This window comes from Lytechinus variegatus, chromosome 16 (genome assembly GCF_018143015.1).
Source record: "Lytechinus variegatus isolate NC3 chromosome 16, Lvar_3.0, whole genome shotgun sequence".
In the NCBI taxonomy this organism is placed as follows: Eukaryota; Metazoa; Echinodermata; class Echinoidea; order Temnopleuroida; family Toxopneustidae; genus Lytechinus; species Lytechinus variegatus.
In genome coordinates this window covers 18,949,017-18,966,487 of record NC_054755.1, presented here as the reverse complement: position 1 = coordinate 18,966,487, position 17,471 = coordinate 18,949,017, and the positions used below count along the sequence as shown (strand labels likewise).

At 36.4% G+C, this 17,471-nt stretch overlaps 1 protein-coding gene across 1 annotated transcript in view; it reads left to right on the top strand.

The window, feature by feature from the left end:
* LOC121429661 overlaps positions 1-17,471 on the top strand; it is a 45,500-nt gene that overhangs the window by 5,673 nt on the left and 22,356 nt on the right. Inside the window, exon 2 of the mRNA XM_041626808.1 lies at positions 15,516-15,670. Coding sequence (XP_041482742.1) covers positions 15,574-15,670 — 97 coding nt within the window. The 5' untranslated portion in view covers positions 15,516-15,573. The remainder of the gene's footprint in view (positions 1-15,515; positions 15,671-17,471) is intronic.

The following is a 17,471-nucleotide window of genomic DNA, read 5'->3' as shown; positions in this document are numbered from 1 at the left end:
TTTTCAAGAAAACATTGAATATACATCATAGCTAGAAAATGTTTTGAACAAACATGAATAATACATGTTGACGTTGCTGGCCGTCCATAGTTACGATTGATCGGATCAAATTGTAACTCTTTGTAAGAAGGGGCCCAGGAGAGTAATCCACTCTCAATCATTACCAGTCCCTTGGAGACGACCTTAAGCTGTCAGTCCTCTGGTTGCTTTTTTACAAGCATTCTTGCTTTCTTAGCAGTTGGGTAAAAAAAATCACCACCTAATATGTGAAGAAAAAAAAAATTACAGCAAATAACCAACTGAAATGTTAAATCATGCCCAGCAGACCCTTTACACAAATAATAGATTTTTTTTAGCAGCTCATGTACATTTTTTGTTATCCCATAATCTTTGTACATCAACATTGTTGTTTGAGCATACTGATTGTGACATGACATGATCACCAGAGCTTTGCAACCATTTCTTCCCAAAATCAGGATGGAAGATTCAGGTCCTTTCAAGAGCTAATGTCAAGGAACTGCATTGTTTTAAAGCATTTAATCTGTTTGATACCATTTATTTTCCATCAATTTATACAGTATTTTGCCAAAATTCATTTTCAATGTGTGTCATTCTTCAGTCTAGTTTAGAGTGTTTTATTTTGTATGAGGGATATCCAGGCAGTTTGGCTGTGTTCAGATGAATAACAAAGTTGTTCTTTTTTTTTGAAGCCAAGAGAGCCACCTGATTAATATGTCTGAATGGTCTTTGCAGGTAGTTAAGCTATGTTCACACAAAATAAAATCATTGTTCAGTCGAATGTTTGGTGTGGGAGAACAGTAGACCATTTTGTAGTTTGGTATCTAGTATAGACCAGTTTGTAGTTACTTCATGGACAATTTTGGTCAAATGACCTTTCATTTCTTTCATTATGATAGGCAGATTTCAAAGCAAGATCTTACGTAAGCATGCCTTACATAGCAGGATGAAGAAATTTAATAGTAAGGTGACTAGAATAGCACACCAATGAACTTTTTATGAAGGTATTGGTTGCCTACTTTGAAATACCAGTCGCTAGTGGATTTATTGTTTTATGTGGATCTAATGCAACAAAAAATTCAAAAGAATAAATGAATAACCAAGACATCAATGTTTGTGCTTATCTCATTAAATTTTAAACCACCATGTCACTTTAGTACCAATGGCCTTTTTACGATCATGTGTAGAATCTTCCGATTATACACAGAACTACGAAATGGCTTGTTCTTATATTGAAAGACAAGAAAAGATGCCATTGAGTCTGATGGTTTGCATGGGTGAATTGTTAAAGGACAAGTCTACCCCAATCATAAGTTGATTTCAATTAAAAGAGAAATATCCAACAAGCATAACACTGAAAATTTCATCAAAATCAGATGTAAAATAAGAAAGTTTTAAAATTTTAAGTTTTGCTTAATTTCACAAAACAGTTATATGCACATCCTGGTCATGTATGCAATGTATTTCATTACATGAAATATGAAATATTCTTAATTTTATCCTCATTGTCAAGTGAAACAAAGATTAATTCCCCCCTTGAACATGAAGAATTAGCATCGTTTTAATACTATATGGTTCAGTCAAGTTTGTCCTCATAGTTAAATCTGTAAAAATTAAATATTGTATAATTCAATCAATCAATAACAAAAAGAAATAGTGAGTGATGAACATCATCGGCTGTCTCATTTGCATGTCACTGAGATGTGCATATAACTATAATATAAGACGAAAGCACCTTCCCCGCCACTTTATTTCACATTTCACCCTTTTTCATTCACTAGATATTAATTCTGTCTAAAGCAGTAGATGGCAGGTTCGAATCCCGCTGGTTCCAATTTTTTCTGACTTATGATTTATGATTTTCATACAGATCGAGCATACTGATCTTATGATTTTCATTACAGATCGAGCATACTGATCTTAAACAAATAGGAGTAATGCCGAAAATTTGTTAAACAAATTAAATCAACTCCTGTTTTCATATTTTTTTTTGATTGAGAAAGTTTGATTGTTCGTTCATGCTTTTTTCCTATGAAAACTGACCTCCTGTGAGTAGGCATAAATTACTATCCCCCATGGCTTCGAGCAAGTAGAGGTATACTCGGGGCATATGCTTGAAACGACCATAAAAACGCCATTACTGCTTTGGTATGAACAGACCAGAGTCCAGCGTCCATCATGCGCGATTTCCGCTCGATAAGGCACCGGATCGATTGCAAACCATCTCGATTTCATCCAAATTTTCAGGTGCATGTTGAAGATGAAATTATTGCGCGGACGTGGCGATGAGGGAGCTTCTCCTCCGACACAATTTCCAAATTTTTATTGTGTACAGATAAACAGATGCATGCGTTGACGGCTGCAAAGATTGCCCCGGAGAGACTGGCCGGGATGGAGCGAGCGCTGTCCAGTTATCGATTGGACTCGTTCTTTACCTGCAGACGTTTGTTGGGTCAATAGTGCAGACAGTGTATTCAACGGTCATCATGATGATAGATTTTGCTTTTTATTTGCAGTTTCTTCTTTGATCGAAGGTAAAGAGTGCTCTGACATTTGCTTTAGGATATATTTCCATTCTTTTGGATTATTTGGAATTATTTATACAAATGTTTATGTGTTGGAGAGTGTGTGTGTCTAGTGCTTAAAATGAGAATATATTATATTTCTAGAGTGCTTAGATGTTCCAAAGCAGAGGGGGGGGGGTCAGTGTTTTGGTTATGTTGATTGTTACCTTTTACATGTTCTATCTTTAAAATTTTCTTGAATTTTACTAACATTGTCAGAATAGTGAAAGAATGGCCTACATACAGTAATTGGGACTTTGCAAGTGTGCAAATATTCCAACAGTCATACTCTGTAAAAACTGTGGTATTAAACTGACACCAATTGGTGTTAATAGAGGACCACACCCTGAGGTGTTAAAATTACACCCTAAAGATTCAACATAACACCAAAGAGTGTAAATGTAACAACCAAAGGTGTTGTAGTAACACCTATAGGTGTAAAACTAACACCACCAATTAAATATGGTGTAAAATAACTGGTGTGGTCCTCTATGTACACCGGTTAACACCACAGTTTTTGCTGTGTACTGTGATGCTCATATTCAGGTATTGATTCAAATTGTCCAATCATAAAATACCAAAATAATACATCAATTTTTTTATGATGGAATTTTTTTATGCTTTTTGGTTATCCATTTATTGAGAGTGATTCTGTTTAATCAGTTTTACTTATAGAAGTTGACCTGTTTGTAGAGTGAAAAAAAATTATGTGTGATAAATGAAATCCTTTGTTATCTCTACCCTTTGAAAGTGAGAGTAGACTTTCAGGTTTTGTTGAAGTAATTCTTGAATAGTTGGCTAGCTAGTGCACCAAATAGAAAAGAGAAAATTTAGAAGTGTTTTCCTTACCCCAAGAACTGATAATTTAAACCTACATACACTAACCTTGACCACACCAGACACTTGGCACTGGTGTTGACTTCAGGGTGTTAGCTCAACACCAATTCACTCAGTGGTGTTATTATGTTGCATTTGGTCATTATTTCAATTTTCTTAACACTATTTGGTCTTGTATGAAAACTCAGGGGGTATTTTTTTTACTTGCAATAAGTGATGATATGGTTATTCATGAAACATTAATTTGTGTTATTAAAAAAAAAAAAATTCACTCTAAATTATGCAACCTGAAATAAATTCAGATAGACTGTGAATAAGTGACCAGTCAAAGTCTGGATGTTATTTGAATCCTAAAGAATTATTGTTTTAATCTTAATGAAATTCAAATCTTAAGATTCAAATTCTAATATCGAGGATGTAAATTCAAACCTTGGAGATTTAAATTCAACTCTTGGAGTTTCAAATTCAAAATTTAGATATTTGAATTCCAATCTTTTAAGATTTAATCAAATCCAGTGTTCTGGTGCCATCTTGAACTAGATTTATTCCATTACTATAAATCAAGAAGGAAAACGCAAGAAATCAAACTGACTCATAATGGAGTCCATTGAAGTGTAAGTAGTTTATAACAGTAAAGAATGCATCTGTATGGAAGCCAAAAAGTGCCACCGAGATGTTGAGATAATTATCTCGGGAAGTCGACATCTTGATAGCAAAAGATAAGATGACGAGATCCCAGATCTCATCATGTCGACATCTTTTAGAAGAGATGTTGAGATGACAAGATCCCGGATCTCATCATGTCAACATCTTTTAGAAGAGATGTTGAGATGACAAGATCCCGGATCTCATCATGTCAACATCTTTTAGAAGAGATGATGAGATGACAAGATCCCGGATCTCGTCATGTCGTCATCTTTTAGAAGAGATGATGAGATGACAAGATCCAGGATCTCATCATGTCAACAACGTGTAGAAGAGATGATGACATGACAAGATCCAGGATCTCATCATGTCAACATCTTGTAGAAGAGATGATCAGATGACAAGATCTTCGATCCATGATCATGTCATCTAATCATCTCTTCTTAAAGATGTAGACATGACGAGATCCAAGATCTTGTCATCTCATCATCTCTTCTACAAGATGTCAACATGATGAGATCCGGGATCTTGTCATCTCATCATCTCTTCTACAAGATGTCAACATGATGAGATCCAGGATCTTGTCATCTCATCATCTCTTCTTAAAGATGTTGACATGATGAGATCCGGGATCTTGTCATCTCATCATCTCTTCTACAAGATGTCAACATGATGAGATCCGGGATCTTGTCATCTCATCATCTCTTCTAAAAGATGTCGACATGATGAGATCTGGGATCTCGTCATCTTATCTTTTGCTATCAAGATGTCGACTTCCCGAGATAATTATCTCAACATCTCGGTGGCACTTTTAAGCTTCCATACATTTGTGTGTATACTTCTCCGATGCTTGAAGGACAAATTCACCCCAACAAAAAGTTCATTTGAATAAAAAGAGAAAAATCCAACAAGCATAACACTGAAAATTTCATCAAAATTGGATGTAAAATAAGAAAGTTATGACATTATAAAGATTCGCTTAATTTCACAAAACAGTTATATGCACATCCTGGTCTGTATGCAAATGAGGAGACTGATGGCATCATCCACTCACTATTTCTTGTGTATTTTATTATATGAAATATTCTAATTTTCTCCTCTTTGTCAAGTGAAACAACGATTAATTCCTCCCTGAACGTGTGGAATTATTAATTGTTTAATGCTATATGGTTCAGTCAAGTTGGTCCTTATTGTCAAATCTGTAAAAAATGAAATATTGTATGTTTCAAACAATAGAGAACAAAAGAAATAGTGAGTGAGGGACATCATCGACCGTCTCATTTGCATGTCATTGAGATATGCATATCTCTGTTTTGTGAAAAATAAGCGAAACTTTAAAATATAACTCATTTTACATGCGATTTTGATGAAATTTTCAGTGTTATGCTAGTTTGATTTTGCTCTATTTATTCAAATCAACATTCTTCTGGGTTGGATTCCCCTTTAAATGAAAACCTGTTCAAAATTTAAAGGTTACTGCAGTGCGGAAGCATGAAAGAATAATTGGCTATACACCATGCTTTGCTGAACTTTGGAATGACCATAGAGAAAGAATGAATGGGTAGGGTGGTCCGTTGTCCATTATCACCCTATTGCCCACATCATCTGGTGGAGTGCATCTTATCAATTATTTAAATGAGCAGGTATCGTTAACTTGGTAAGGTGAGAGCGTATCTCCTCCGCCGCATCCTAGGATGCTCTCCAGAGGCTCCGGTAGCCTTGTATCCATCCTCAGTTAATTATTTCCTGGCTAGACGATATAGAATTCTTTGAAATATGGAGCCTTGTATTCGACCTTGGTGAACTTTTTCCAGGGTGAGAAGATATTGTTTGAAAAATGTAGTCATGTATCAACCCCGAGTAAATTATTGTATCATATAGTTATTAAGTGCTGAACCTGCGTATTTTCCATGTCAGTCACTTTTTTATGAAAGTCATCTTTGCAGATGGCAGATGGTTTACCATCTGTAGTGTGTAGGTCGATTTACACAAAATGACTGACTGCAAATATAACATGAATTATGGATTCATGATGTCATTAAAATGGTGTATTCTGCCTATATTAAGAATATTACGATCATCATATAACTCAGCTTTGAAAGAATATTTGTTTTGGCAGATGTTTTTCATCCAGATGTAAGAGTTTGTTGATACTCTTTATGCTTTTAAAACTCTGTAGCTGGCTGCAGTGAACATGAATAATAAACTGATGAGTTTGGTATCAAAATTGCACAAAACAAGATAATGTATTTTGATAGCTTATACTTGCTTCCCAGTGAGGTGGGCGATATAAAATGGGACAAATTTGTTGGAAAAATTTTGTGATCTTACGTGATAATTCATTTTGATCTGGTGTCCAATCAACATATTAAAACCTGTTTATATAGGCATAGATTGGGTGATTTCAAGTCCAGTGATGGCCTTGGTGTTGGTGTTTTGGATTGCTTCCCCGAGCTCCAAAACTTAGGGTGTGTTTATGCTTCCATTGCAAGGAAAGAATCAGCGATTTCAAACGATTCAAAACGCTGATCGTAAACGTGGTTCTGGGAGTGCTATTTATGCTTAACTTTTCAGAGCAAATCATGATCTCCAGCTGGCTTAGCAACGTAAAGCGAGGTCAAATTGGGCGTGCCTTTTTTCGAAAGTTTTTTTCCGATTGTTGTTATTACGTGGAGATAACATGGAGCAATACGACTGTATTTGCCCGCGGATTTTCATCTCACCGGAAGCATGTACCAAATGACGTCATTTAAACACGTTTACGATCGTAGTTCTGTTTATACTTCCCCAGCAAGCCTGATTCTGGTCAAACAACGTTTACAAACGCACCTTTTTGTGAGTTTACGATCGGCGTTTTGAAACAGCGTTTAAATGAATGTAAGCATGGACGCAACCGTGTTTTGGACTAATCACGTTTGGAAACGCTGATTCTGGCCTGAAAAGTGGAAGCATAAACACGGCCTTAGAGTTTGTGAAACTGATCCAGATCACATTATTGTCATCCTGTCAACTAGTGAGTGACTTCTTGGGACCTTCTTCATTTTGTGTTTGGTGTTATAATGGTGTAAAAATTGACCTAACACCAAAAGGTCAACACTGAACTTGAGATCACCCAATGGCTTGATAACTTCTGGATGACATCTTTGTCTGCACTTTCCTGACATCCAGTCACTATATTCGTAATAAATGCTCAAAAAGCCCCCTCAAAAGTAAAAACATTTCAGAGATACAGGGGCTAGATTCAAAATTTCACAATAACTTCATTGATGAAATAACAAAATTAACTGCTCCAACACTTTTTGAAAAATTTCAATGTTAGATGAAACTCACATGCAGTATGTATCATAACACTACCAAAGCTTAATACAGATTTTTAACATGTTTTATTAGATTATGATTCATATTTTTGTTTTAACTTCTTAAGAGGGCCTTTTTAATAGTGGAACCATTTTTATGAAAATGAAAACTATTATGCAACATGAATTGACTATGAAGTTTTATTATCAAAATGGTATCGGTGACTTTGTTTGTTATTCTTGTAGGATTCATTATGGGTAGAGATTAGAAACATCTTTTAAACTTCCGTCACTTCATCTTAACACCTCGCCTAAGGAAAACCATGTTGGAATATAATGAATCCGTGTTAGAAGGGCAAATCCAGCATTTTCAAGGAAGAACTCATTTCAAATTCTAGTCTCATTTTTGTAGTATCCCGTTCCATCTCTAAATTATCATCCATCCATCAACTTTCAAGGGTTTTGCAAAAACAAAATATACCATCATTTTTTGAAAGCAAGAAACCTGATAGCTGACTGCCATATTGGCTCCAATCCATAGACACCGTTGTACGATTGTTGTTTCAAGCGGGGTTATCGGATACCTCCCAAACAAATGCAGGAAGGTGTCAGATCTCTCGCTTCCAAAACCCGTTTCGCTCGCCGAATCACAACAATTAAGGCGTTGAGTAATAGAGAGGAAAAACATCCCCTAGACAAATTTATTGATTTACTCCTCGCATATTGTGCCTGTTTTTCATTGGGGGAGAGACATTTTTCAATGCTTTGTAAAATTTCCACAGTTAGGTCAAGCATAAGATTCACTTTCTATTCATTTTCTTACTTCATGTCATAATAATATTCAATTTTTGTTTCTTCATCATTTTTATCATCATCATCTTCCTCCTCCACTTCTTGATTTTTATCCATTTCATTATGTTATCATCATCATCATCATCATCGTCACAATTGTCATCACCATCATCATCATCATCACCACCATCGTCATCATCACCACCACCATCATCATCATCATCACCATCATCATCACCATCATATTTATCACCACCACCATCATCATCATAATCATCACCATTACCATCATCATCAACACCATCATCATCTTCACCATCATCATCATCATCATCACCACCATCATCAATATCATCATCATCACCATCATCATCATCATCATCATCACCATCATCAACATCATTATCATCATCATGATCACAATTATCTTCATCGTCATCATCATCTTCATTATCATCATCATCATCATCATCATCATCATCATCATCATCATCATCATCATCACCATCAGCATCACCATCATCATCATCATCACCATCATCATCATCACCACCATCATCAGTTTCAACACCATCATCATCATCATCGTTCTTTTTTCTTTTCCTGCTTTCTTCTCCTTTGCCTCTACCACCATCATCATCATCATCGTTCTTTCTTTTCCTGCTTTCATCTCCTTTGCCTCTACCACCAACATCATCATCATCATCATCATCATACTCCTCTTTCTATGTCACTTTTCTCCCCATCCATCTCCCATTTTCCCTCTTTGTATTTTTTCTCTCCTTCATCTCCTTTTCTTTCTGTCATCTCTATCTGGGCCCTGTCCATCTCCCCTTCTTTCACTTATCCCCTTCATTTTTTTTTTCCCCCCCTTCTCTGTCTTACCTCTTATCCTTTCCTTCTCTCTTATCCTCCTAGAATTTGACCATCCTACCAATTAATATATCTCGAGCCGGCGCAATTCTGGAAATACTGTGCTTCAGGACAATGTTCTGTTCTCATTTTCTTTTTCTTCCCATCATTGCACAGTTTCCATAACCCACTTCTTTAACACAAAATCAATTAAAATAAATCTTGACAAACATCTTTCATTCCATACCAAGATGACGTATTGGTACCTGATCTCTCCCCTTTATGAATTATTTTCATCTTCTACCTTTGTCTTCATGCTCCAGATACGTCTGGAAGAAGTGTTATTTTATCATTCTCTTGATCTAGATACATACTTTGTATCTTTCTTTGAATTCTTTCTGCCGAGGTATTTTGACGGATGAGCCTCGGATTCAGTGCATTAATAAGTGGAGATAATAGATTTTGAGAGGCAGAAATTGGAGCACATCCAGGATTCATTTTAGAGGGGGGGGGGGTGATATTTCAGAAGTAAAACAATTGAAATTATCAATTGTTCGGTCTGAAATTACCAAATGGATAGTTTTCAATTACTTATTTGTAATCAAAAGTGAAACCTACTATTAAATATATTTCATGTAATGGCTGAATAAATTGAATTTGAAATAGTAATTGCAAGTTTGGAATTAGATCAATCATAACTTTCCATATTCTTAATGAAATGTTTGGAAAATTATGATTGGGGGATTATTGAATATATTTCATATAATGGCTGAATGAATTGAATGTGAAATAGCAAGTTTGGATTTATTTCATTATAAACTTTTCATATTTTTACAAAATGTTCGGAAAATTATAATTGGGGAATTATTAATTCAAAAGCTTATGGGTATATCCACAACACACTCTGCTTTATTCTAGGTCCCTCCAAACTGAATGAAATACTGTATAGATTATACTTTTTCTTCTTTTTAAATCTGCATTGGTTATAGTAAATATTTGTATGCTTTCAGAGGGAGTTATATCTTTTTGTATTTTGACTGATTTGTGAAAAATAAATAAAATGAACGGATGAAAATGGCTATTTTAGAAAGAATGGGGAAAAAAGCATTGATTAATGACAGCTGTATGGGTAGATGTAAACACAGTATGTATATTGGAAGATAGGGCTTACTCTGTGCGTTTGAATCCTTTCACAACATCGAGTCTGTCTATAGGGCCGTCTGCACCAGCCCAAGTTTTCAAATTAGTGCGCTATTTCCGATCTGGTAAATTATCCCGCTCTGAACAATCTCAAGATTATTTATAATGGAGACGCAATTATTGTGCTAGTTCTTAAGATTAATCTCGAGATCGCAATCCCAAGTCAGCTTGGGATTATTTGCAAAATAGCGCGCTATTTTACGAATCATCCCGCTAATTCGCAGGTGCAGACGCACTCAGGAGTATTTATTCACGGCGTCAGACCACAGTGCATCGATGCCTCGCTTGAGCAGGAATCGCTCTTCTTGCGATGGTGGAGACAGGGTTTCTTGAATCTCGAGATTAATTGCGAAGAGGGCCGATCGGGCTTAAATCTCGAGATTGAGCAAACTCAGGCTGGTGGAGCACCGCCTTATAAGGTACTCGTTCGAGATACATATGTATCATTTCCTTGAAGGAGAGCCGAGGGTAAAGGCTTTGATTTCGTGATGAGATAGTAACATTCATCAGCCCGTATTGCAATGAGACAGGTTTATGTCACTGGTTGGTGTTAAGTAATCTACACCACTAGTGTTATTTACAGAGGACCCCATTAGGCATTCTACACTAGTGTAGAAAATCATGGTGTTTACACCATCAGAAGGTTTTGAACCAACCTCATAATTCGTTTCAGCTATGAACCTACAACTGATGGTTAAAACACAATTTCATGCAAAATTAACCTGAAGGATGTTTTTAAAGTTCTTTATGGTAGGTTCATATACTTTGGGTTAGTTAAAATATATTCTGAGAGTGTATAATTCAACATCCAATGGTGATGTATCACATTTTGCTTATTGATTATTATAATAATAATAATGATAATACGCTTTTATATAGTGCTTGATACATCGAAACAACATGTCTAAGTGCTTTAGAGAGATATTATTACCCCGGTCATTGGATTCAATCAGTCATTCCCGCACAACAATGTATGCACATCCTCCACTCCCTGGGGAGTATTCCAGTCAGTCGCACACAGTACTGGGGCCTGTTGCAGATAGAGTTGCAATCAATCGCAACTCCAAAAATCATGCGCAACTTGATTTTCAACCAATCAACAGCGCGCATTTGGGACTTGCGATTGATTTCTTTGCTTGTGTTTAAACGCAACTCTTTCTGCAACGGGCCCCTGGACGAGCTACCATGACTTTCACATCCTACTGGGTATCCATTTAGCACCTGGGTCGAGAGTGGCAATATTAGTATGAAATGAATTCCAAAGATATTTTTTAGTTTATTATCTCATTTCAACCCCACAGGGGAAAGTTCATTTGAAAATGTAAATCCCCCCCCAAAAAAAAAAACAAAGGGGAAAATTGTAAAACATAAAATTCAATGAATTCTTTGATGAGAATAATGATTAAGGATGGTGAATTTAGATTTAGATTATATTTCTTATTTACTTGGATATAAGCTTAGTTAAACTATCACCCATTTTTTTCTCTCCAAATTTCCTTATTGACACCAGTTTTTATAACACAATAAGTGTATATTTTATGATTTCAAACCATGATTTATTAATTTCAGTCTACAGCTTTTTGATTCTGCACACATTTTATTGCTGTTATGTAATATTAAATTGCAGAACAATCCTCATAAATTGCAAATGGATTCAATACAAATTTTAATCTAATGATTTTCTATTCCATTTTTAAAATAACTTGAGTAAATGGTAGAGAAGGAGTAGTTTTTGCTCAACATTTTCTACCTTTTTTGACAGTTTTAGCTGCTGTCATTTCCCCCAGGGCAATGCTGTCCATTTTCCATGTAACACTTTAATATTCACTATATCATTAAAAGGGTATGTTTTCATGCTCCTCTCTTGCTGAACAGTTACCATTGATATTACTTGCCCTGGGATTAATGTTGATATTTGAAGGAAGAAATTTTGATGAAAATTATTTTTTACTCTGTAATGATTTGTTTTCAAATTTATATAAAATGAAAAGGGGGACTAAGGAGGAGGGTGTGAAAACACACTGTCATTTTCTAAAGTGCACACGTCCGTCAGCCATAATGCTCATGGCCCTGTGAACAATTATGCAACTGTCACATCAACAAAACTGGATTTTCATAAAAATGTCTCTTGTGAAACGTTAATGTGTTTAATGTAATGGTATATTATTGATTTATCGTCTATAATGAAATTTATCGAAATTTTTAAACCTAATTACTTCCATCATTAAGCTGATGTATCCCTCTAAGGCCGTGTTTATGCTTCCACTTTTCAGGCCAGAATCAGCGTTTCCAAAAGTGATTAGTCCAAAACACGGTTGCGTCCATGCTTACTTTCATTTAAACGCTGTTTCAAAACGCCGATCGTAAACTCACAAAAAAGTGCGTTTGTAAACGTCGTTTGACCAGAATCAGGCTTTCTGGGGAAGTATAAACAGAACCACGATCGTAAACGTGTTTAAATGACGTCATTTGGTACATGCTTCCGGTGAGATGAAAATCCGCAGGCAAATACAGTCGCATTGCTCCATGTTATCTCCATGTAATAACAACACTCGGAAAAATTTTGACCTCGCTTTCCTGTGAAGCCAGCTGGAGATCGTGATTTCGCCAGTAAGCATAAACTGCACTCCAGAACCACGTTTACGATCAGGGTTTTGAATCGACGTTTGAAAACGCTGATTCTGTCCTCGCAATGGAAGCATAAACACACCCTAAGCATCTCATTTGATACCCATGATCACCTTGCCGCTCATTGGTAGGCAAGCATGGAATTTATTGAGCGCTAATCTATTGCTGTTCACCGACCACTGAACAAATAGATCATTTGTGAGCTACGGCTTGTCAGGCTGGCTTGACGCATGCTGCTGTCCCCAGATTTGACTGGGATAGAGAATTACCTCAATCGTGCGTGCCGGATTTCATGTCACGACGTGACCGGGAACGAAACACGGCACATAAACAGAATTGTGGAGCATGATTATTAACAGCTTTTGGAAGTGCGTGTTGGATTATTATTATGGATTACTGCATAAACAGAGGTATAATTTTCACGCAATCATTGAATTAGGAGAAGGAGACTAGCTTGTTTCAGTGCATTTGGAAATTGGGATTTGAGCACAGTAAGCGGAAATTGATAACGCCCAACTAGAGGTAGCAAAAGAGAACTATTGGATGAGAACGAAATGGAGAGGAAGAGAGAAAAAATATTGAGTAGAGTAGAGTAGAGAAAAGGTAAAGTCAGTGAAAAGGGGGAGGGGTGGAGAGAAAAGAAGAGAAGGGGAGAGAAGAGAAGAGCAGAGAAGAGAAGAGGAGAGAAGAGGAGAGAAGACAAGAGAAGAGGAGAGAAGAGAAGAGCAGAGGAGAGAAGAGGAGAGGAGAGAAGAGAAGAGAAGAGGGAGATGGAGATGAAAAGGAGGAAGTGAATATTAAAAAAAAGATGGAAAATTTGAGATAATAGTGAAAAAAAGAAAAGAATGTAGGAATCAAAAGGGGAGGAAGAAAGGTAGGAAATCAAGATTAAAAGGAAAGGATTAGAGACAAAAACGATTAGAGACAAAAAGAAACTATACAGTTTAATAAAAATTCTGTGTATATCCATTTTCCTTTCAGTAATGATCGTTTGTTTTTCATCACAGGCAGAATGGAATTATAAGTGATCTTGATAACATAAAACAGTATTTCAAATCACTTTCATAGAAATCCTTGCAAATTACATAAAATATCCATCCACAATAATGCATTTTCATTGTATTTTTTTCAAGTAATTTTTATTTCAAGTAAATAGATAAGTGTTTGGTTTGGTACCTCAAAAGCAAAAGAGCCCTAAAAAACGGACAAACTGAAGCTTTTTCGACATGCACTCATTGGGGTAAGATCGCATGAATGACCAGAACGGTAGAGAGAAACAATATTGAACAGAACTGACACGGACAATAGACGTAAAACAACGAGCTTTTCTTCAAATTAAATAACTCTTTAGCCAACCAAGCTGTAAGCAAAAGACCATCATTCTACATGTGTGACTCACTGGTATTTGCTCAGATGTTAATATGGGTCAGACTTTCTGTTAGTGGAATTCCCAACTGAAATTAACACTTGGGATTAAACATCCTGGTTTAGAAAGTTCACTTTTACCGCCACCTTTGCTCTTTTCAAATTTCCAGACAAGATATGCAACTGAATATGGGAAAAGAGGTGTACTCAAAAAGTTGTGCAAAAAAATGGACAGGCTGTTTAATCCATAATGTCTCTTTCCTATAATTACAGGGATCCGATGTTCCAAGAGGAAATAGTATATATATAAAGTACATGATTTTGTAGAACATTCTCACATAAATTTACTTAGCTTTTAAACAATCCATATTTTACACAATGTTGCTTTGATGTGTAGCTGGATGGATTTTATCTTTGAACATTAAGGCCCGAATTCACAAAGGTGGTTTTCAAAACCCACGGTTGAGTCCATGGTTTATGCAGATTTCCTGTATAAATTATGCTTAATTTAGCGCATATTGGGCGCGTGTATAAAACATGTCCAATGCTGATGCGCAATTTTTGTCACAGTGCGCCAAATTGACGCCTGTTACCATGGTTAGATATGCTATTTCATTCATGAGTCCACTCTTCAAACAGTGGACTCATGAATGAAATAACGTATCTTATCATGGTATAAGGCGTCAATTTGGCGCACTGTGACAAATGCGTGCATCGGCATTGGACATGTTTTATACACGTGCCCAATACGCGCTAAATTAAATTAAGCGTTATTTATATAGGAAATCTGCATAAACCATGGACTCAACCGTGGGTTTCAAAACCACCTTTGTGAATTCGGGCTTAAGACTTTCATATCTAATAAAGATTTTGTGTGAACTCTCATTCTCAGCTCTGTTAATACATTTCATTAATTGTAAAACGTATTACTGATGATTAGTATGCCAGTTTGTTTTCAAATTGTATTATTGATGTGTGTTTGTGAATGTGTGGTCTCTATTAATCTGATTTTAAATCACATCTTGAGCAAATTATTTCATTTTATGTCTTGAAAAATACCTTTTTTAACCACTGTATTTGAAAGTTATGTGTAGCCCTTTTCTCTCCTATAACCCAGTGAGGATGTTTAACCCACTGAATGTATGTGATTTAGGTAATGCATGATATTTCATGTATAGATTCTACCACAACATCTGTTAGACGCCTTTATTTGTTATTTATCTATGCCCCCATCTGTTTCTGTTTGCTTCTGCTCCTATGAAGTTTGAAATGCTAATGTTTTATCCCTTTATTTTTTTTTCTTCTCTTTTTTGCACAGAAAACTGATTTTCAAGTATTTTGGATGATCTCTATATAGTTTGAGATACTATTGCATCATGGCTTCGAACGTTGTTTGGAGGATACTCTACTGGGCTGTAGTGGCTTGTGCAATTCTATTACTACTAGCTTCATTTTTCCAGGAAGTTTCAGGAAGTAAGTTATTGTCCTTGTTTTTGAGTGGTCATCCTTGGCCCTGTCCTTGTCCACGGCAATCTGGCTTTGGCCTTGGCCCCAGACACTGCACTGGCAATGGTGATGGTAATGATGATGGTGGTAGTGCTGGTGGTGGTGATGATGATGATGATGGTGGTAGTACTGGTGGTGGTGGTGATGATGATGATCGTGGTGGTGGTGATGGTGATGGTGATGGTGGAGGTGATGATGGTACTCATATACCCTTTTTACACAGGCTAAAATTTCCTAAACCCCGTACTATAGGTGGGGCTAAATTGCCATTTAGCCCCACCTATAGTACGGGGTTAAGCTTAGCCCACTTTCTTTTTACACAGCACTTTTGCAAAGTGGGCTAACCCCACCTTTAGTACGGGATTATTTGGCCCTGCAAAAAAGCAGGGTTATCCCAGCAATTGCGGTGCTAAGAGCGATAGTACGGGGTTAAGATCGCTAGTGTAAAACGAAAGTGGGCTAAGCTTAACCCCGTACTATAGGTGGGGCTAAATGGCAATTTAGCCCCACCTATAGTACGGGGTTAAGGAAATTTTAGCGTGTGTAAAAAGTGTACAAGTGAAGTACTTGTACTACGAATGATCAACAAAAACCACTAGTCCGGGGTTAGCGAGTTTCGTGTGTGAAAAGCAAGCATTCCTTATCCGGGGTTAGCAATAACAATTTGGCATGTGTGAAAAGGAAAAAAAAAATAGTACGGGGTTAAGGATAGTACGGGGTTAGCGATAGTCCGGGCTAAGAAAATCCTGTGTAAAAAGGGTAATAGTGATGGTGGTGATGATGATGATGATGATGATGGTGGCAATGATGGTGGTGGGTAGTGATGATGATACATGTACTGCATACTAATGATGATAGTGATATTTGGTTTTAAGAAATGTCAATTTTTTTTCTACACAATCGATAAAATATCTTTGTGTCAGCAGCCAGACTTTAGAAAGAGTACAATGTTACACACCTAGAACGTCAGAGAGTATGATAGTATCTGCACAGGTTCTCCAGGGAAGTTGCAGTTTAGAATACATCACGCTTTGGATGATGAAAGGGAAATCTGCAAACTGTTTCTTAGACAAAAGAAGGGATATCCTATCAGAAATGATTAACATGTCAATAGAGGCAGTCTGTGGTGCATTACTATATTCTGGTAGGTCAATTCATAATTTGATATTTCTTTTTTTTGTCACTATCTTGCTGCCCGCCTTGGGTGATCATGGGTATAAATGGATCCTATCTCCATCTTAATAAGGTCACTGAAGGTCAAAAACTTACCATTAGCATAGATAAGTGTCCTCCAGGGGGTCGTCTGACTTGATTAAGAACTTTTTTGCTACCCCTGCCTCATATTGATGGAGGTCAAATTGATGCGCATCGCTAGACGTCTAATCAAGTGGTAATAGCAGATGATGAATTATCTTGTCTTTCTCTGATTCCACCAAAGCCCTGATATTGTTAACCAATATTTACAAGGACAGCTTGTCTAGAGAATCTTAACCTTTTCTGTAAATCCATGTATTATATGTCAATATGTCATTGAACTAGATTTATGAGGATGTGTAGCAGTTGTGGTATGCGCATATTTTCAGGATGTTTTTACCACTTAACAAAAACTACCTCAGGCATATTCAGTAGATGTCATAAATGGTGATTTTGAGGGGATTGAAATATGTATATTTATGTTAACAATTAAATGTATTCACATTTTTTTTTGCTAGATTTCCCAAATCAAACACTGCTTACCTTTCTTATACCCCTTTCATAAACCTATCCT